The 22,012-nt window shown below is 46.8% G+C and overlaps 1 protein-coding gene across 3 annotated transcripts in view; it reads right to left on the reverse strand.

The window, feature by feature from the left end:
* Positions 1-22,012, reverse strand: part of OSBPL8 (oxysterol binding protein like 8) — a 2,810,514-nt gene that overhangs the window by 1,909,071 nt on the left and 879,431 nt on the right. For all 3 annotated transcript variants that reach the window (XM_069629380.1, XM_069629377.1, XM_069629378.1), the window contains one exon: positions 19,170-19,307. In XM_069629380.1, coding sequence (XP_069485481.1) covers positions 19,170-19,260 — 91 coding nt within the window. In that variant the 5' untranslated portion in view covers positions 19,261-19,307. The remainder of the gene's footprint in view (positions 1-19,169; positions 19,308-22,012) is intronic.

A 22,012-nucleotide genomic window follows, 5' to 3' on the forward strand; every position in this document is an offset into this window, starting at 1 on the left:
ATGGAGAAAAACTTTGAGGGGCATGAACAGAAAAGCACTCGGCAGTGCGGGAACTAGTGTGAAAATAATGACTGTTGCCCTAAATATGTTGTTTGGACACGTGTGGAGTTAGAACACTAACAAATATTAATTCTGAAACAGTGTCTTCACGGGAATGCAATCAACAAAAAGAGGTAGAGGAGTACATGATTGTACTTAATGAGTGGAAATGGATAACATAGTGATGGCTCCATAATTAGCCTCCAGAGGAGGAACCTCAGCAGAGCTGGTAACAGAGGAGTTCCGGTCTATGACCGCCCTCCTTGCCCCCTCGTCAGAACCGGCATCACTGCGACCTTGAGCGTGAGAAAGCTGAGGAATCACTTACAGACAAGACCTTAGGAGCAGGTCTCTCGGTTTTGTCGGTACAGACCTTAGCCTCAAAAAGAGGAACCTCCGGTTTCACCCCGGTAGGTGTAGCTCCCTCGTGAGGGGCCACAAGCCGTGGCTTGGAACAGAAAGCTCCAGAAAAGGCGGCCTCAGGGCGTGTGCCGTAGTCTGTGCGGAAAGCTCAAAAAAATTAAACCTCGGAGCAAACTCCGGTGTCCAACGCCCCAGATGAAGTGGGCTGAAGTTTAGCACCTAACAGATCTGCCAAGACTCGGAACGTGGTCCGGTCTTGGCAGATCGGACGTGGGAACCCTCGGAGAAAACCCTGGTACGCCTATTAGGCCTGCAAGGCACCTCAGGGGAAAGCCAAGAAGGCGTTGACAGAAACCTCCTATTACTCACAGGTGGACCCTGCTAATTCAGCCTTGTATAGTTGGAGATTCGGGGGTCGGGGGGGCTATTTATAGCATTTACAAGCCCTATTTTCATAAAAACGATAAAGCAAGAAAACAATGGGAAAAGGATCTGGGAGGTCTCATGAAGGACAAAAAGTGGGTACGGTTTAAGTTACTTACCTGTAACTATTGTTCTCCAGCATGGGTCTGGCATGTATTCACATGCTCATGAATAGTCCCCGTTGCTAGGCTGGAAATCCTTAGCATAAGAAAAAACTATTTCACTTTCACTTCAAAACTGTATTTCTCCTCTAAACCAATCACTGTCCTCTGGGTCATACTACCCCCCATCCAATGACAGTCCTCTCCCGAAGTCCCGCCTCTGGCAGCCATCTTGAGATTTGGTAAGGGCGTAAAGTGGCAGTATGACCAAGAAGAGCTGCAGAGGGGCCGGAGGGGTTGGGGGGGGGGTCGCATGTGAATTCATGCCAGACGCATGTTGGCGAACAATAGTGACAGGTAAGTAACTTAAACCTTTGCCAGCATGGGGTCCGGCATGGATTCACATGCTCATGAATAACTAATACACAGCAGTACAACATTATACAACCACGGGAGGTGGCAAGGCTCAACAGAAGCAATTAACACTTACCCCTGGAACCGGCACACTTCAAGCAAACAGCTTGCTTAGCACTGCTTGGCCGTCTCTGGACTCCCCTCCCCCCCCCTGGAATCCCTGGCCATGCAGAAGAACTTTATGAAGGTATGCGTGGACCTGCATGTGCAGCTCTGGAGGTGTCAAGCAGGGACACAGCAAAAAGAAACGCCATTGTCGCAGCAATCGCTCTGGTGAAATGGGCTCTCGGACGGCCCGGCAGAAGTCGGTTCGCCAACCAATGATAGTGCATGATGCAGCTGGAGAGCCACCTGCAAATAGAAGTCTTGGACAAGGCCTTCCCATGGTTCACAGGACCAAAGTTCACAAACAATTGAGAAGTCTTCTGAAAACTATGTGCGTGTTATGTAGAACTTCAAGGCACAAGCAATGTTCAGCAGATTCAAGGCCCTCTCTGCCAGCAACTAAGGTTTTGGAAAGGAAACAGGCAACACCAAGGGCTAGTTGAAGTGGAATTCCAACCGAACCATCAGCATGAAAGAGGGGTGTGTACGTAGTACCACCCTCGATTCGTGGAAAGTCAGATAACTTTGCTTGCCGGATAGGGCCTGGATCTCACCCACACGTCTGTCAGAGGTGATCGCACAAGGAAAGCCGTTTTCCACAAGAGAAAGGTGAGTGGGACTTGATGCATAGGTTTGAAAGCCTTGTCAGAACCACGTTGTGTTCCCATGCCGTGGCAGGAGCCTTCACCGGCGGCAAAGATCAGAAAAACCACTTGAGAAACCGTAGTACCACAACGAGGATCTTCCCAGGGATCTGGTGTAGAGATAGATGGCCGCCAGATGTACCTTGATGAATGTGTGAGCCAGTCGAGCTCTTGCCAAGGTTAGCAAGTATGGAAATATCTGTGGAGCCGTGCTCCTTAGTGGGGTACTCTTCTGTGACCGGCACTACGTAGCAAAATGCTTCCACTGATTCTCGTAGCACTTCGACAATGCCCTGGCTTTGGCAAGTACTTCCCTGCAGTCCGCGGGCAACTCATAACCTCCAAAATCTAAGGCTGCAGGAGCCATACCTTCAGGTTCAGCAATTCTGGGTTGTGATGAAGGATTGCACCTCCCTGAAGGGGTGGAGGCCTGCTCGCCAACCTCGATTTAGACACCCCTTGTGTCCTCACCTACTTGATCTCTCTTCTGCCTTTGCCACAGTCAACCATGCCATCCTGTTCAACCGTCTCCTTAATAACCTGGGGGATCACTGGTCAGGCCCAAGCATGGCTGGCTTCTTTCCTCTCTGATCGACCCTCCCAGGTTCAACTTGGGTCCTTCCTCTCCGCTATCTCTATCTCTACCTGTGGTGTTCCCCAGGGGTCTAACATCTCTCCCTGGCTTTTCAACCAATACTTGGCACTTCTTGCCCACCACATTGCTGCGCTCTGCCCCAACTTCCAGTGCTATGCTGATGACACTCAGCTCATTTTCAGGCTACCCTCAGCCACCTCTTCTCCCTCTTTCATCTCGGACTGCCTGTCCACCATCCAGGAGTGGTGTGCCGCGGCACACCCTCTCCCTCCTTTCCTGTCACTCTCTGGCCGGACTCTCTTGGCCCTGCTCCTTCTCCCACCTGTGAGGCAAAAAACCTCAGGGTCATCTTCGACTCCACACTTTCCTTCTCTCCTCCCATCTCTGACGTCTCTAAGAAGTCATACTACCAACTGCACCTCCTCAGAGGTATTCTTCCTTTCCTCTCCTTCCCGCGGAAGCTCACTTTCTCCAGAGCTCTGGCTCTCTCTAGGCTGTACTATAGCAACAGCCTTCTTCTTAATCTGCCTGCTTCTACTCTTCGCCCTCTGTAACTCATCCAGAATAGGACTGCAAGACTTGTCTTTGGCCTCAAGCCCAGGGATCGCATCTCTCCATGACTGAAATCTCTGCACCGCCTCCCAGTGGCTGTGAGGATCAAGTACAAAACCCTCTGCATTGTCCAAAAGGCCTTCTGGGGTTTGGGGCCTCCATACCTTCAACTCTCTCTCCCTAAATATCTCCCTTCTAGAGCTCTTCGCTCATCTGCCTCCAACTCCCGCAGGGTCAGTCGCTTCTCTATGCAGCAAGCTGGTGGGAGATCTCTTTCCTCAGCTGGGGCCTCCATCTGGAACAGCCTCCCTGCCTCCCTGAAACTTGAGGAGAATCATCTCTGGTTCCGGAAGCATCTCAAAACTTTTCTCTTTGCTTCTGATTGTTCTCATCCTCTCCCCTGCTGACTTCCTGGCTGAATCAGTGCTGGTTACCTGGCCACCCACTGAACTCGGTGCCCAGGTCCCCTCCCCCGCCAGACGCACATCTGCACTGCCTTCCTGGCAACCCCCGCACTTGGTGACTGTTTTCTGTATCCCTACGGTCCCACTACCAGCACTTAACACCTGATGCCGGCACTTACCCCCGCACTTGCCACCTGCTGGCCTACTGTCACTTATTGTTATTTATTCTTTTCCCCATGTACTGCACTGCCCCTTCCCCCTTTCCCTTGCACTTGCGCGATCTGAATGACACCTGGCCTAGTAGGATCGTTGTCTGTCTTCTCCCTGTTCCGCCTCCCTTACCTCGTCGCGCCTTGAAACACTTGTGTATAGGCGCGTTATAAATGACATATATCATATTATCCCTCTCTGGTGAACAGATCCAGTCAAGTTGCTGGTACTTCTGGAGGCAACGCTGACAGGCCGAGTAGGTCTGGGTACCAAATCTGCCTCGGCCACGCCGGGGTGATGATCACATCTTACATCAACACTGTCTGAGTGTGTAGATGACACGTTATAGGAGATTAAACGGGGAGAAAGCGTACAGAAACAGACCTTCCCAAAGGAAGGAAAACGCATCCCCCAAGCTACTAAGTTGATGGAATTTACTGGCAAACATCTGGCAGTTGGAGTTTGCCGCTGTGGCAAAAATATCAATCGGTGTCTGCCCCATTTGACAAACAGGTGGTCTACCTGATCCTGACGAAGTTCCCACTAGTGGCATGAGCGCAGTTCCCTGCTAAGGGAGTCTGCGATGGTGTTCTTGACGCTCGCCGCCCAGTGGAGAGGGACGAGGAACATCCCCTGTCCAATGGCACAGTGCCACAAATCCTGAGCTTCCTTTGAGAGCGCTGGTGAACGAGTGCCCCCTTTCTTCCGGATGTAAAACATGGTGGTGGTGGTGTTCGATTTTGATTTTATTTATACCGCGCTCCACTGACCCTGAGGCTTAAGGGCGTCGACATACAAGCATTTACATAAAATAAGTAGCCCAGAAACTGAGCCCAAAAACTATAATACATAAACAAATAAACAGCTTCCAAGGAAGAGATAAAAACAAAATATGTTATACAACAACATCCATGGGAAATAAACAGGTCAGTTCAAGACAATTCTTAACTTAGTAGAGGATAAATTTGATTCTGTTCACAAACAAAAAGGTAGGCTACTTAGACCACATCCAATAACAATACAGTCAGGGTTATCAGTGGAACAGCTTTAGCTGTATTCTCCGAAGGACTTTCAAGTCTTGAGTTCTGACACAAATAGAGCCCACTTTTTGATTGGGCCACGATAAGATTTTATTCTAGAATGCGTCCCTAGATTCAAATTCACTAGGCTTCTCAACATTTGTGATAATATTTCTGGGGTCCAAAACAAAGCTCCCTATACTGGGGTCCATCATTTTAGCCATCGTTGATTTTCTTTGGGCGAATATCCTTGGACATTAAGGGCGCAAAAGATGAAGCAGGCTTAGCTGAAGTAGGGGTATTCTCCACCGGGACTACATCCCCCGAGTCCGGATCAGGGTGGACTACAGCCGATCTTTATATGGAGCCTCTCTACAGTCCGTTTAGCAGGCCTGATGGAGCACACTCTGAGGGAGGGTGGTTTGAGAGGACTTTTCAGATCTTTTAGGTTCCATTTGTCCAGACTTCCACAAGTTTAATGGATATGAGGTAAGCATTATGGTACCGAGAGAGGCCACCAAGGCCTGAAAATCCTCGATTGTCAGAACAAGCAGCAAGGTCCCGCTGAATATATTCTTTAAAAAGATGCCAATTTTCTGGTATCTTGGAAGCACCCACCCCTCTGACATTACTTTCCATGGCCCCTTCACCTGACCAGTTCCCTGTGTTTTTTCGCAGAGCTGACATAACCTGGCTCCCAAAGACAAGTAGCCTTTTAATTTGACATGCTCCTTAACGTCTGCTGATGCCCCAGATACACCCCTATGGACCTCATAATGATCCAACACCTTTATAAGTGAATGCATGTAGTTGGGGAAAAAGGGGGCAAGCATCATTGGCATCACTCTTGCAGGCTTTATTACTGAGCAGGAGATTAGTAAGCAGGAGACGTTCTTTCTGGAGCTTTTGTCTCCTTTTAGCACTAAGTGCTAAGGCTTCCGACTGCCACTAGTTCCACCTTGCCCAGAACATCAGAGTGATTGGTGGGGGGCATAGAGTCAGCGCCAGAAACAATTTCAGTTTCAAATTCATTAATCAGGTCTGTATCCTTATCTTCTCTATAGTTGATGTATGGCCTTGAACTAGTGTAGAACACTGAGAAAAAATGATTTAAGCTGGCCCAAAAGAATCCCTACAGGGGCGCAATAATACGGACGAAAATAGTAGGAGTTTACCAGAGTATGCAGCGCAAAGCCCACCAGAGCTTTAGGCGTGAGCACAGTAGAAAGCTTCTACGCCCAGGAACACTTCAAATGCTCCCTCCGGCACGGACAGCAGGGCCGGCTCTTAGAAGCATCAGGGGTCTCGGACACCGACACTAGCCTGTGCCGACACCGCCAAGCGGCGTCGGCACAGGCTAGTCATAAGTCACTTAAGTTGTCTGAAGATCCTCACCACCGGGCTCTTCAGAGACGGTATGAAAGACTTGAGGGCGCAGAACACTGTCCTAGCTCCAGGATGTTGATGTGCAGATCCTTCTCCTCTGGAAGCCACAGACTTTGTCATTTAGACGTCCGGTGTGAGCCCCCCAACCTACCAGAGAGGCATCTGTGGTGACCGTCTCCTGGTATGGTGGGGTTTGAAATCCCATCCCCTGGGCAATGTGGGAGCACCTCCCCACCACCACTCTATCGCCCGCCGGAACTCCTCGTTGAGAGGTATTTTTTCCGCAAAACTTCTGGACATTTGTATCCAACGTGCATCGAAGAATTCCTGTAGTGGTCGCATCTGTAGCCTGCAGAGACGGACGAGGTAGATGCAGGATGACATGACATCATGCCCAGCAACAACTTAATGGCCCACACCGTGGCAGTCTTAGCCGACGACAGTCGCTGCACCTTTTCTTGAATGGATGCTAGCCTCTCCTCCGAGGGTGAAGCCAGGCAAGTCTCTGTATTGAGTCTGGCGCTGAGGAACAGCACGTTGTACAATGACATAAAGCAGGACTTTGGATAGTTCACAGACAACCTCAGCTCTGTTAGCAGTCAGACGGTCTCCTTCGAGTGCTTGTCAGACAGCTTGAGAGATCAGGCGCATACAAGCCAATCGTCTAGGTACGGGTACACGTGAATGCCATGCAGACGCAGATGGGCCACCGCCGGGTCCAGGCATTTTGTAAACACTCTTGTGGCCGACTTCAAGCCGAATGGTAGGGCTTGCACTGGTAGTGTTGACCTTCCACCACGAACCGTAGAAACCTTCGCTGTTTCTTGTGAACGGGCACATGAAGGCTTCCTCTAGGTCCAACGACGTCAAGAAATCCCCTTCTTCCATTTGGCAGAGCACGCATTGCAATGTGACTATACTGGATTTTTGGAACTACAAGTACTTGTTCAGATGGAGTAGGTCCAGGATGGGTCGACAACCCCTTGTTTTCTTCCTTACTAGAATGTATCTGGAGCCCCGGAGCCGTTGGCGAACAAGCTCTATCGCCCCTTTCTGTGGCATGACTCGCACTACTTCGAGGAGCTGAGGAATGTGCTGCTCCTGTCGGGGAACCGGTGCAACACGTGGGCACCTGCGTTTTAACTCCGAGAGCGTCCAGCACCCATCTATCGGTGATGATCTTCTTCCACTCACTGACTAACCTCGTCAGCCGGCCTCCCACTGGGGTGCACGAGTGAGGGACGGACTTCTTGGCCAGTTCAGGCTTGCTTGAGCGACGCCAACCTCTACTACCGTAGGCATGGGAATGGACCTTGTAGGCTTCGTGCGTTGAGGACCGAGGAGGGTGGTCTGTATGACGTGGAGAATGACCGGCTCGAGTTTCCCCTGGAGGAGCGAAAAGACGAGCGATGCTGCTGAAGAGTGCCAAGGGAGCTCGCCGTCTCTGTATCAGTTTAATGGCCTGGAGGGACTCGTCTACAACCTTTGAAACAGATTTTCGCAGTGGAAGGGCATGTCCAGCACCTTCGCTTGGACATCCTGATGGAAGTTAGTGCCTTTAACCATCCCTGCTGACGAAGGCAGACTGTTTCCCATCTGCCGGAAACCTGTGTCGGGCGACGTCCACTTCCACTGTAATGGCATGGTCCAACGCCACTATCCATTTCTGAAAGAGGGCGAGAGCTGTCATCTTCTTGTCATCAGGGAGAAACTCTGGGCCCTCTTCCTGCTCCTTCCTGTGAGGGTAAGAACCTTGGTGTCATCTTCAACTGCACCCTCTCCTTCTCTCCTCACATCTCTGGAGTCTCTAAGAAGTCAAACTATCAGCTGCACTGTATTCTTCCTTTTCTCACTTTTCCCCCAGAAGCTCACTGTCTACAGTGCTCTGGTCCTCTCTAGCCTGGACTATTACAACAGCCTCTTTCTAAATCTTCCTGCCTCTTCACTTTGACCTTTACAACTTATCCAGAACAGGACGGCAAGACTTCTCCTTGGCCTCAAGCCCAGTGCTGCACTTGTGAGTTAACTGCACTTCCTCCTTCCACTCCCCCCTGGCACTTCTCTCCCCTTCCCTCTTCCCTGCCCTTGCATGATCTGAATGACACAAGGCCTAGTAACATCGTTATTTTGTCCTCCCTTCTTTCGCCCTCCTTGTCTTGTTGTCCCGAGAAACACTTGTGTACATGCGCATTATAATGGCCACATCATATCATTATCATATCGGGCCCAGCTTGTACCACAACTCTCGTTCATACCTGGCCAGGATAGCAAGGACGTTGGCTGCCTTGATTGTGGATGCCGCCATGTAAATGACTTTCTTCCCCATGGCGTCCATCCTCTTTCCCTCGCTGTCCGGGGGCACCGATGACGATGAGGCCGGGTTAGCCAAACGTTTCCTTGCATCAGCCGACACTACAGAGTCTGGTGCCGGTTGCGACCTCAGGCATTTGGGCGCGTAATCCGGCACCCTGTATTTCTTCTCCAACCAGTCTCGCTTGGCTGGAGTCCAGCATGGGTTCTTCATGAGGGCTAGGTCCTTCTCCCAAATGTGGTCCAGAAAAGGTACCACCATGATAGTCTTGTTTGTTTGTTTATTTATAATGCGCAGCAGACCCGAAGGTTACCGGGCAAAGCTTACAATGTTACAAGAATAGAAACAGTGATAAAGTTAAAGAAATATACAATTTACATACTTACAGTGTGTGCAGGTAATTACATAGCGATAATGTAATATTACAGAGAGATAATGTACAAAGGTGAAGTAGATTTACAAACGATGTTGGAGTTATATAAATTTGTTGATGGTTTTCTAGTAATACATCTATACAAGCCCGTTGGGCTAGAGATACAAAAGGTATCTACAAATTATTTGAGTTGATGTGTTTGATGGAATTCCTTCTGAATTGTGAGAAGGGTTGGTTTGCTCAAGTTATGTGGCAAGGCATTCCATTGTTTAGCGGCTGTCACAGGGAAGCTGATGCCGCCAATTTTAGTAAGTTTGAATTTTGGTACAACCAGGCAATTGGTGTTGGCAGTTCTTGTAGGTCTGGTGGATGTTTTTCTCTTGATTTTGTCCGTCAGGTAGCAAGGGGCAGCATTGTTAAGGGCTTTGTGAATCAATGAAATCATTTTCAGATGGATTTTGTTATCACTAGAGATCCATTTATGTTGGCGTCTAATAGAAGAGATATGCTCCCTTTTATTTATGCCAAGTGCCGCTCTTAGGGCATTATTTTTGCAGAATTTGTAATCTTCGGATAATGGCTTTGTTGGCACTACTATACAAGGCATTACAGTAGTCGTGACGGGAGAGTATTAAGGCTCTCGCCAGGATCATGCAGCTGTCGTTGGATAGGAAGGGCTTCCCTGCTCTTATTAATTTGCAGGTGTAGTCTGTGGTTGACACTAAGGAATTAACCTGTTTAGTGAAAGACATGGTGGAATCAAGATAGAAACCAAGCGTTTTTACTTCCCTAGATACCGTGATGGTGTTTCCGTCTATGCTGAATGCAGAATAATCAGGGCCTAATTTGTTGATGTTGGCCTGTGTGCCCAAAATAATCAACTCTGTTTTATCATTCAGGCAGAGACCATGAGCTGCCATCCAAGCCTGAATGATGAGATACACGCTATTCACCACCTCACTGTCCTTACTATGATCCCCATAAAGCGGGAGGAGAATCTGTGTATCATCTGCATAGTTAGTGTAGGTGATACCTAGATGGCCCAAATCATCGAATAGAGGTTTGGTGAAGATGTTGTATAGTGTTGGAGAGACACAGGAGCCCTGAGGGACACCGCATGTGATGGGTGTCGGGTCAGCTGCTGCCAAGGTGGAGAAGACTCTCATAGTTCTCTCACTCAGAAAGGATTCTATCCAACTGATAGTCTGAGTAGAGAAATGAGCAGCAGAGTCCAGATGTTTACAGAGGACCTTGTGGTCCACACGGTCAAATGCCGCTGAGAGATCAAGTAGGAGGAGGAGTGCTGGCTTTCCTTGATCTCTCAGTTCATCTATTTGGGTCTTTAAATCAATGAGGGCTGTTTCAGTTCCACGAAGTGGAGGGCAGCCGGATTGTCTAACTCCTAGTAGCTTATGTAGTTAGAGGTATTTTTGAATCTGTGTATAAGCCACTTTGTCCAGTATCTTCAATAAGAATGGTACTTTGGTAATTGGACGGTAATTAGTAGGGATGCGAGGGTCAAGAGTCTGCTTCTTGAGAACTGGGAGTACCCAAGATTGTTTTAGGTTGGCTGGGATAATGCCCGTGGAGAAAGAGGCATTAATGAGTTTGGAAATGAACAGTGATAAATCTCTGGTTGCGTCTTTTATTATCTGTGCAGGGCAATTATCACCCTTACAATTAGAGGGTTTGAGAGAGAGGATGATTTTCTCTACCTCTATTGTAGTGGTTTTAGTGAAGGAAAATGTATTGGTCTTGGTCTTGTTGTTAGGGTAGCATTTGTAAGTGGCTTGGGCAAATTGGGGAGGTTTAGCTAATCTTTTTTTAGTTGTATTTTGTTTTGGAGGGTGTTTATTATATTTGCTAGTTCCTTCTGGATATCTGTGCACCAGGCTTGATCCTTGGTACAAGTGTCCGATGTGGCAATAGGTGACTCGAGTTCCTTCAGTATGGAGAAGAGTTCCTTCATACTTGAGTTAGACTTGGCAATGCAGTCATTGTAAGAATTCCGTTTTGCTCGGCAGACTTCATTCTTATAGTGACTAGAGGTAGAGGTTAGGTTGGCTTTATTCTTATCAGTTGGACATAGTTTCCAGGCGGATTTACATTTTCTCTTTGTTAGGCCTCTTGTACTCTCGCCTCCGATACAACACACCCGCCTACCTGGTATCCTCTGGCACCAGCTCAGAGGCCCCGTCGATCATGGAGTGGAATTACCCCACCTCGTCTGGTGTAGAGACTCTATGGGGAGCATCCAAATGCAGTGATTCATCGTCCGCCGCAACAAAGTACTCATCGGTACACGTGCCGTATCCAAACCAGTACCCGTCTCCAGGTTTGCTGGGGGAGTCGGGGTCTGATGTGGTGGGGGAGGTTGATGTGGGGGCATCGGATGGCGCTTTCACTTTTTACGTAGAGGCTGAATAGGAGCCTGCAGCACTATGGGTGCCGGTGCTGGGGGCAACCTCTGCTGAATCTCGGTCACTAAGGTGTCTAGCGTCAACAGAATGTCCATGGAAATGTCCCTTGGTTGAAGATGTAGCGAAGGAGTGCTAGGCCTTGAGCCTCTGTCATCGTCGTCCTCATGGACTCTATGGACTGACTCTTGATCATCGTCCGTGGATGATATATCCATTGTTTGAACACCAACCTTGGAGTGCTGTTTATGGGCCTCCTCGCCCCCTCCTTTTTTCCTCCCCAAGGGCTTTGAAACGGAACCTGGACTGGTCTCTTTACCCCTCCAGGGGTGCTTGCAGCCTTCGCTGATGCCTCTGCTGCCATGTCGTGCCACAGGGGTAGGGTTACTCTCTGCACTGCAGGAGCCACCCTAGTAGGATCGGCACCCACAGCTGCCGTGGCGGTCACAGCAGATGTCGACGAGGACTTTGGCTGTGCCGTTTGAGCTTGGTTGGGCTGCGAAGCCGCCTTCTCTTCCTCCGCCCTGGGCATATCAGATTTCTCCTGTAACTTGGCCAGGGTAGATTAATTCCTCTTTGAAGAGGAGCTTGATGGTAGACGGGCTCCAGAGGTGGATGGAGATTGTGATCTTGGCGTATCCAACCCGGGACCCGCATCAGCGGCAAACCCGGTGGACTCAGACTTGCGGCTCTTGACCTTATCTTGAACCCCCACGGATGGGGCGTCCTCAAAGGACTTCGATCTCTTTCCAGAGGGAGACCGCTCATCGGACCGGTCAGTCCTGGACGAGGTATGACCCTGCTTGGAGCACGGGGCACAGGCCTTGTTCAAATTGAGCCATGAGGCCAGCCTGCCATGCCAGTCATTCGTCGTCTTATCTCGCACTCCACCTCCTTGTGGTACGAGTGCAGGCAGTAAAGAAATTGTAGATGTTTGTCCTCCACAAAGACATTACGTAGCCTGCATTTGGTGCAGGGCCTGAAGATGGTTCTTCCCTTCACCATCATAGTCTGAGGGTGCGAAGTAGGCCCAAGCTGGCCTTCCAGAAACATCAACGAATCTTTGCCCTTGAGGGGTGTGAAATTTCCCAGACAACAGATCCCCGTTGCCAGCTGATGAGGAAAAGAGAGCACACGGGCTCTTGGAAATCAAAAATCAAACGTATTGATGAAAAAACGTACAATAGCTCGGAGAGCAACTTGAGGACTCCCAACACTGAAGTGTGCAGTAAAAATCTGAAGCTGGCTGCCAGAGGCGGATCTTAGGGAGAGGACTGTCATTGGATGGGGCAGTATGGGCCAGAGGACAGTGATTGGTTTAGAGGAGAAATAAAGTTAAGGGAAAGTGAAACTTTTTTCTTTTACGGAGGATTCCCAGCCTGACAGGGAATATTCATGAGCATGTGAATCCATGCCAGACCCCATGCTGGAGTAATACATGCTTCCCAAGAAAGGTATCACACAGTGCTTGTTTCAGGTATGCACAACATCTTAAGGACCTGCACTGTACTTATTCAGCCCCCAGTTTTTTACATAAAATGAATCTAGAGGTTAGCATGGATTGCCCCCGATACAGTGGAGATTTCATATGCGATGGCAATCCAAGGTCATAAATACATTTTGGGCTCAGGTTATTACGCTTCTAGAAAGGTATATGGAGCTGACCCTGGCAGTGCAACCATAGCTGTGCTACGTAAAGACAAAAATAAAGTTTCAGGACATCAATTTAATTTCATTAGGATTAATTCTGGGTAAGTATCTTATCGCCATACTGTAGAAGGCGTACAGTGCCCCAAAGCTTTATTAAATGGGCAAACGTGGAAAGAGTGCTACAACCAACAGGGGTGCCTAATGGAGGTGCATATATTATTTGACATGCCTTTCTTTACTTGATACACTTTCATTTAATGTCCCAAGACTGCACTGGCTTAGAGTAGAACTATACATATACGCATTTAAATTGGTAACAAGATGGTATTGAGAGGAAGGAACATTTTAGTCTCAGGAAGAGTGGTTCTTTAACTGCTTTTTGGGGGTCAAACACTTGTTACCTGGTGTATGTTCGGTCATTGATTTTGTATGCTAGCAAGATCATCTCCTAGATTTTCATTAGATTCAATACATTTTTAATTAGAGTGGGCCTTGGTGCTTGCTCATCTTCACTTTAAAGTGGATCTACTAAGGCTGAAATGATTATGTAAACGCTGTGAAATGCAAATCAAATATAAAAAAGATTTGTGCAATAAATAATTGCTGCATATTCAATAAGTAAATACATTTGAAGGCCAGTTTATATGAATAAAGTAAACAAATGTGTAGGCCATTAAGGTCACAGCCAGGCCTTCCATAACACAGGAACACAGTGCACATATTTATTTTGAATGCATTATGCTGCTTTAATGTAGCTAATCTGCAAACATATCTCTCAATCACAAATGTGTCCTTTTTTCTTGATGTATTACTTAAGGAATTACATAAATTAAATATTCTGTCCTGACCCCTTTGTGTTGAGATGTATTGAAGTATTAGGATACCTGTATTCTTCAAACTCTAAATGGAGCCAATGAGGCTACTTGGCCAAATTCCAAATGCACCCCTTTGCTGATAACACAGATGTACCAGAAGACAACTGCCTCAACGATACTCACCATCTTAAGGACCGACTCTCCACCATTCAAGCATAGATGTCAAAAGCCTACATTAAACTCCAAACCTACCAAAAGAGTTCATCCTCTATGGTGCAACCAATTGCACCCAGCTTCAAAACTTACTTACATAGATGGATCTCGGTGGCTTCTCCCTCCAACTTGCCCCTGGTGCAAAGTCCCTTACCTTCAGCATAAATTGCAACCTCACCTTCAAGGCACCCATCGACAAGAAGACACAAAAGCATGATACCTGCTCACACTCCTGCACAGAATCAAACCCCCCCCCCCAGACTTCATATACGTTGCAAAGACCCTGGTGCTTTCTCAACTGGATGGTGGAAATGCCCTGTTGGCAGGTGTCCCATCTACTACCCCCAAAAGCTGTCTAGCACGCCTCATTGCAGGACTTAAGAAATTCAACAACATTTCGCCTACTCTCAAAGTAGTACACAGATTACCCCTCCAAGCTTGCATCACATTCAAGAAAGCCTGCATCACCTACAAAGCTCTAAAGTTCAAGATGGCATCATACCTAACTGAAAGTAGGACTATCTCAGGAAGTCAACACATCACCAGGAGACAGGATAAGATATCAGCATACTGGTATCAAAGTAATGCAAGAAACAAAAGACCAGAAAACATTTTCCTGCTATGCTCCCACGCTCTGCAACAAACCTCCTGCCAACATCAAGCTGGTTGCCTCCCTATTGCAAATCAGGAAAGATCTAAGGACCCTGCTCTTCCAGAAACACTTCAGACAAATGAGGCCTACAGACCAACCAACGAATCCCCCTCCACTATGGTTCCAATCTAGGGTCACAGTATTTAAAACACATCCAAACAAAAAACTGAAAATGTGGGATACTAGACACTAACTTGTGAATCCATTTGTAAAGTACATAAAGAATGAGTTCCATCTTTGGGTTCTGTTCATTCTTGGAAAAAAGTGACGTACTGGACAATGCTGCAGGGCATCCTAAAAGCGAGGCAGGGTAACTGCTGTTACCATCAGCAGCTGGGAGAGGAGCAGCCCCAACCTCCCCGTGCCTGCTCCTCTCCTCCCCCCAGCTACAGAGACACACAGTCTCTGCAGCACAAAGACATGGAAGGGTGAGGTGTGAACAGTCACCTCACCCTTCCTCCAAACAGCAAGGTGCTAGGCACCATAAGGAATCCGCCCGTCAGGCAGGGCCCAGGTTCAAAGACCTGCCCCCACCAGGGGGCCAGACAGTCAGCTATCCGGCCGGGGGCTGCGACAACAGCAGCCCCCACTACATACATAAGAAAGACCCAGGGCCTCTCTGGGTACTATAAATAAGAGCAGCATGCTCTGAGTAAACACAATCTGTTTGTGGACCCTGAACGGGGACCCAAGCAAACAGGAGGTTCACGGTTTACTCAGCGTCTTCCAAATCCTAGTTGCTTCTTTACCACAGAACCCTCCCACCCTACAAAAAAGGGTACAACAACAAAAAGAAGTACAGGGCACTGTACGGTGCCCACAACAAGTCGTGGGACACAAGAAGGCGGCACGGGTCAGAGGGGGTAACCTCAGGACCCGGTGCCCAAAAGTATGATACCATTATGATATGTGATATTGTGTATTGCCATAACCATATCTGTACAATAAAATCCTACAGCCTTTTATTGCCAACACTTGACACAAGTTGTGAGCCTATTATTACGGGAGAGGGCTTGGGGTTCGGCCAATACTAATGCATGCATATGGGTTCAGCAGTTATAGATAAGAACATATTAGTTAGTACAAAAAGACAGTTTGTGGTCCGTGTTAGACCTACTTTGGTGTGCACTTTACACATTTATATGGGAGGGGTGGGGGAAGAGTGGGTTCATCCCCATTAATTATTTTTGTTAATTCGCCAGAATTAAAGAACTGCAGTGATGAATGGATGTCAATCGATGGGAAGCCTTGGATATGAATTAGGTCAATTGGACAACTTTTTCTCTTAGCATTACAATCACTTTAAGGAAACCAAACCACTTCACAGAAAAAGTAAATAAGTGGGTAAGTATAAACATTCCTGTGTTAGCGGCACACTACAGAGAAAAGCTGTCAAACACCATTTCTTCTGCGGAACAAATGCTTAAACAATCTGTGTGAAAATAAAGCAATTTCTTCTATATAGCCCCAATACAAAAATAAATTACGTTCAGTTTGTTCACTGTAGCCTACCAAATAGGATTCAGTAGTCTGGAACTTCCCATTTATTAGTTGTGTTCTTTGACCAACAAAACATTTTTTTTCATGTTGCACTAAGGAAAGCTAATCGTCCATTTTGTTGCAATACTGCCTTGGATGGAATTTATAAACCACTCAGCCTACGGCCTTACTGTTTAGTGAGTCGTCATAGCTCTTTGATGGCAATATCAAACAGTAATACACCGTGGTCAGTTATGCATATTCTCTATTTATATGCGTGTGCATATATATTTTATACACGGTGCATATATATTTTATACACCGATGCATACCGTTGAAAAAACATGAGAACTAAACATCAAAAAAACGACTTGGAAAACAAAATAGGTGACATCATGCGTGCAAACATCTGTCAAGTTTATTATGAATAAACAACATTGTTTTATAGCGTAATTCATTTCATTAGCAACATTTCATTAATGTGTCCATTTAACGGGTCACTTCCGAGAAAACTCGACAAACATGCTCTCCCGATCGGTTCCCATGCCGAAATACTGATAATTGCAATACTGTGTAGACAGCAAAAGGTTTTGCAAAGAGAAAGTACAATGTATTGTCTGCCTGCTATAAATATTCAACTCTGGGTTCTGCTTTTGTGGCTCATGCGAGTTACACTTAAATGGAAACTTAGCCCACCACCGAAATCGGTCCTAATAGTTGCCTACTAACCACCTATTAGCAGTGTGGTCTCTGGGGTGGGGCCAAAGGAGGCACTGACTGCCTTTTTGGGGAGAAAGAATAGCTCTGGGGCAACACGTTTGTCTTACAAACAAGACAAGGCAGCGCAACACAGGTTTGAATACGGATCCAGCACTTACAAACCACTCTTTGGTATTAAGCGCGTTATAAAAGAACAATTATAATGTCTGGCCACCTTTCTGGTTCGTCTTGCAGTGAGTAGATGCAGGCCCTCTAATGGGCACTTGCACAGGGATTCGAAATTGAGGGGATCTAGGAGCAATTTAGCTCCTGCTGCTAGCATAGTAGAGCCTGGTTTACTTGAAACCAACAGCTACCAGGAGCAACATTTGGCTCCTAGGGCCAACTGGTGCCTTCCAAACATGTAAATGTGACATTAACCTTGAATATTTGAGAATGTTAATAAAGAAAAACTTTAGAACATATCAAATGCACATTTAAACACAATGGTTAATACAAAATGAACAAAAATGTAAAGGCACATCTCTGGTAGCTCGTGGTACCCCTGCGGTAGCTCCTACCTACTGGGTGATGCCCGACACCCAGAAGCTGGTTTTAGCTCCTTCTCGTTGAATCTCAATTTCGAACCATGCATGCAGCGTGCACAAACCTTGTTAAGCATTGCATCGTGATGAGTTCCTTTCCTGCAGATGCAATGTGCGCACATTGTACTTAATGTGGGCTGCACTACGTCAATTCTACCACTGCCAGAACTTAAATCCTTCCACGGATCACGTGTGTTTTGGCTTTCTTTCCGAGGCTAACGTGCTATATTTGCAGGGGTACGGGTAGAGAGTAGGGTTTGTCTGTACATGGCAGGAAGACTGTGTGCCCCTGTCTCTAAGCAGCTAATTTAGGACGATCTTAATTATTTTGTTTCTGTGGCCTTTCATGTTGTGCAAAATAAGACTCCACGTTCTGGGGTTTTTGTTGCCTACATGTTTCAATATTCAGCTAGTTTAGTTGATTGGACATCACATTTTTATGTAGTGTTTCATGTCCAATTCCTCCTGCTTGCAAGTGCTGCAACAACAGTTGTCACTGCCACATGTAATGGTATGCAATTGTTTCTTTCAAACTGCTAAGATTGCCTGGAACTTTAAGTGCAGGTTGCCACGTGTCAAGATTAAGCGTTTAACTCATTGAGCTATCCACTCGTACTACGATACGTTGATTAATCACAATCATGTGCACTTAAAAATATACATTTATTATTAGCTCTACCGACCACCATCTCCTGTCTCTGGTCCACTCCAGGTCTTTTTCCAATACATTACTATACTCACTTTACCCCTAAACGTTTGCATCAATAATTCCAAAAAAAGCCTCTGAATAATGTCAAAGCATTACATTAGTAGTGCTTTAAGTACGAATTGTATTCAGTCTTCTGACCTGCTCTATATACATCATATCCCAAAGTACCAATCTCATTGGTATAAAGGCACGCCTGAAGCTAAATTCGACGTGTCAGATGACATCGCTTTCCCCAACTTTCTTGAGGCCAGAAATCATGAGATATATATATATATATATATATATATATGTATATATTACACAAAAATACAAATACGGCACTGCCCATTAGTGTTCTTTTTATTGAAAGTGAGCCCTTTGTGTCAATTGCACATCTTAACAAAATGCACAGTTAACGGATACCTACCCTCATATAAAAGGCCTGGGGAATCCAGGTCGCTGCAACACATCATGCACCCTCTTGCAGAATCGGTTTTCAGGGCTGTGCTTTGTGGTACGTACCCTGCCTTATTAACACAAAAAGCAATCTATTCATCAATCCTTTGCAATGAAAAATCCCCAAAACACAGAAAAGTAACTGAACAGACCGCGTGTTTGGCAAAAGGAAAAAAATAGCAATTCCGGAGGAGCCTTGGCAAAACCCACTGGATCTGCTCCTTCAGCTGCAGCTCCCAAGGTTAAAGCACTCCCTTCAAAGGACACATCACACACGGATTACAAATGGAAAGTGAACAGGACACTACGGCGATACAATTTCACCGTGTTTTGCCAAGGGAGATATTTTAGACTATGGTGCAGGAAGCAATCATAACCCGAAGTCCACAGATTAATAAATTATTTTGTTGACCTCCGAAGTGACTTTTTATTTCCACTGCATAAACTGCCGAGAGGACAGACCCAAATAACCTGCCAAGGTTGCTAAGTATCCATTGCAAGCAAGGGCTCATATTTAACTTGGAAGTGGGAGGGACGAGCAGCTGGTGCCGCTTACCGTGGCTGTGGATGATGCCTGGACTCAGCGTCGCCTGGACCAGGTCTTTGGTCGGAGTGAGATATGCCTCTTTCCCCTGGTGCAGGCTCATCTTTCCTGGAGTCAGTAGTTGAGAGTCATCACTGCTCTGTATCAATGCTAGAAAGAGGAACACGAAAGGCACGTTCAGTTCAGTTCACTTATCAAGTTGGCATTTTAAGATGTCACTTTCTGTCGTGCTGAACTCTTAACCTGTGAAACCAGTGCGCGCAGTGAATAAACTGGGGATGCAGCTACCCTTTCCTCGGCCCCAGCTATTGTGCAGTCTCTGTACGGTCAACCAATGACATTAAAGACACCGGTAAGGACAGAGAAGGACACTTTTTGCTCTTTTGAAATCTGAGCTTTCATATCAAGACATTATCTGCTCAGTAAAGTAGAGCTCGACCAGTGCATGTAACGTTATCAAGGTCTGCCCTCCCTTCCCACAACATAATCCTTCCGTTTATCTCGGGTATTCCAAGATTAACGTTGGCACTAATGGAGTCAGAAGATTACAGAACAAAACCTACAATCCACACCCTGTCAATATGCACCACGGCTAGAACATAGCAATACAAATTGTTTCATTTTCATTTGACAAAGCATTTCCAAGATCCAAAAGCGAAAATAGCCAGATAATAAGTTAATACTTTCATGGAGGTGAAACAAAAGTCTTGTTCATTTTCACTACGAGGATAGAGGGTCATGTGAACAACCAGCATTAAAATAATGGAGGAGAATGCTTTTGTGGCCAATTACACAGTTGCTGGCAGGGGCCACCACTCCATAATGGGCTACGGGCACTGACCCGCCCATTAATGACGAACCAAAGCCAGCCCAAGGAAAGCACCCCCAAGCGCTCCTGGGCTGGGCTGGCTTTAACTGTCAAAGGGAAACAGTTTGCCTTTGACAGTTTAAATTCCCCATCACACAGGCCCAATGGGCCATGCAAGGGCGGTGGAGTTTTGCTTCCTAGTCTAGCGAGGCCCATAAGGGATGCAGGCTGGGCAACTGCAGGCCTAAATGTGCCTAGGAGGTGCCCCTGCACCCAGAGACGTCTTTATGGGAGGGCAAAAGGGGCACTTGCCCCGGGCCCCCACCTTGGAGGGGGGCACACAGAGCTGTCTGAGCTAAAGAAGTCTGTTTCCATTGTTCATTAACTTAAATAGCAAGTCAGGATATTTTATGGCATGCTGCTGAGGGTCTAAACCTAATGCCTACCTGTTGACAAATACATTCTCCTCTGATCAATTCATTCTGTAATTGTTTGTGTTCACTGTGTTATACATAGTTGGGGCATTCAGTACGGCTAATTTTCATTGCTGTGAGGCAGCACAACAAACTTTGGGTTGTGATCGCTTCGGTGGAGGGGGGGCCCAAAGAGGTCTGTGCCCTGGGCCCCAAAAGTGCTCAAGATGGCCCTGCCTGCACCACCTCACACATTTAGGCATCCCTGGGCGTTGATTGGGAGGTGCTATGACTCCCGTGCACATACCTTCAGGAACCAGCACACAATTTGCTTCGTGTTAATGCAGCGCGGGAGCCGGAGGGCCTCCTTGGAAGACGCCGTCTCAAACGGGGTTCAAGGTAAAGAAAATGTTTTTCTTTATGTAAGAATGCGTGCATCCAAGTGTTCGTATCGGTGTGTGCAAGTAAATGAAAGTGTGTCAGTTGTAGGTGTGCGCGCAAGTGAATGGAGAAATTAATGGCTGTATGAATGCGAGCTTGAATGAGAGAAACGGATAAATGAATGCGAGCATGTGCACCGGGGACAGGGCCTGACTCTCTGTGCAAGAAAAGGCGGTGGGTGCGGAGGGAATGGGGGATAGCGGGCTGCAATGTCATGTCCTGGCATGCCCCCCCTCAAAATGAGGGTGAGTGGTATACCAAGACATGACATTGCATGTTTTCTATGGCGATCAAGAGTAAAGAAAACATGATACACGTTCTTATGTGGCATACTGGCCTACGATGGTGGGCCAGCCTGCAATTTATTTTTATTGTGGCAGTAAAATTGGCATTAAGATTTGCTTTACTCTTGATGCCCATCAAAACATGCCATAGCACAGTATCAATATATATACAGACTAGACCACCAATGTAGGCCAGTCTTGCCACCTAATAACACTTATGCTTGCTTTACTCTGCCACACGCTGAATTGTTTCAAGGACACAGGAGACCCTGGTCCCTCCCTCCTTCCAGCTCCTGGAGCCTGTAGTATGTTTCCTATACAGTTTCAGAAGGAAATCATGTTTTAAAAATACATTGGCTTGTGATCCCCCAAAATCATAGTGAACAAGGCTTCAGGTGTCACCATTAACTTTGATGTGACTTTTGCATGTCCATGGGCTACCGATCTGACAGACTATTGTGTCGATGTTAGAGCGTATGGCATTTGTAGTTGGGAGAGTTATGTTGGTCCTTGTTCATGAACGTATGAAACAAATGTGTTTACACAGGTCAAATTGACTCTTGATCTACTTAAAGTTCAGCAAGAGGCAGATCGGGAAATTTCACTATTTACTGTTGGTGGGAATAAATAGGGAGGCTGGTTCAGGGTTAAGGAATTCTGTGGCTTCTGGGAGAGGATTCCTGCTCCAGGATGCTAGTCTTGCAGCTTCTCCCTTCCTCTGGTGCCTCTACCATGTATGTGCTCACAGCTCATCATCGTCCAAGTCTATAAACATGGTTTTATTTTATTTTTATTTTAGTATTTGTATAGCGCACTACAACCCAAGGGCATAGAGGCACTGAGAAGAATATGTAAGCAGGCTTGCTTAAGGGTTACAGGATAGCGGCCCAGTACAGTGGATTAATACAG

The sequence above is a fragment of the Ambystoma mexicanum genome, chromosome 12 (genome assembly GCF_040938575.1).
Source record: "Ambystoma mexicanum isolate Mex_15411 chromosome 12, UKY_AmexF1_1, whole genome shotgun sequence".
Taxonomy (NCBI): Eukaryota; Metazoa; Chordata; class Amphibia; order Caudata; family Ambystomatidae; genus Ambystoma; species Ambystoma mexicanum.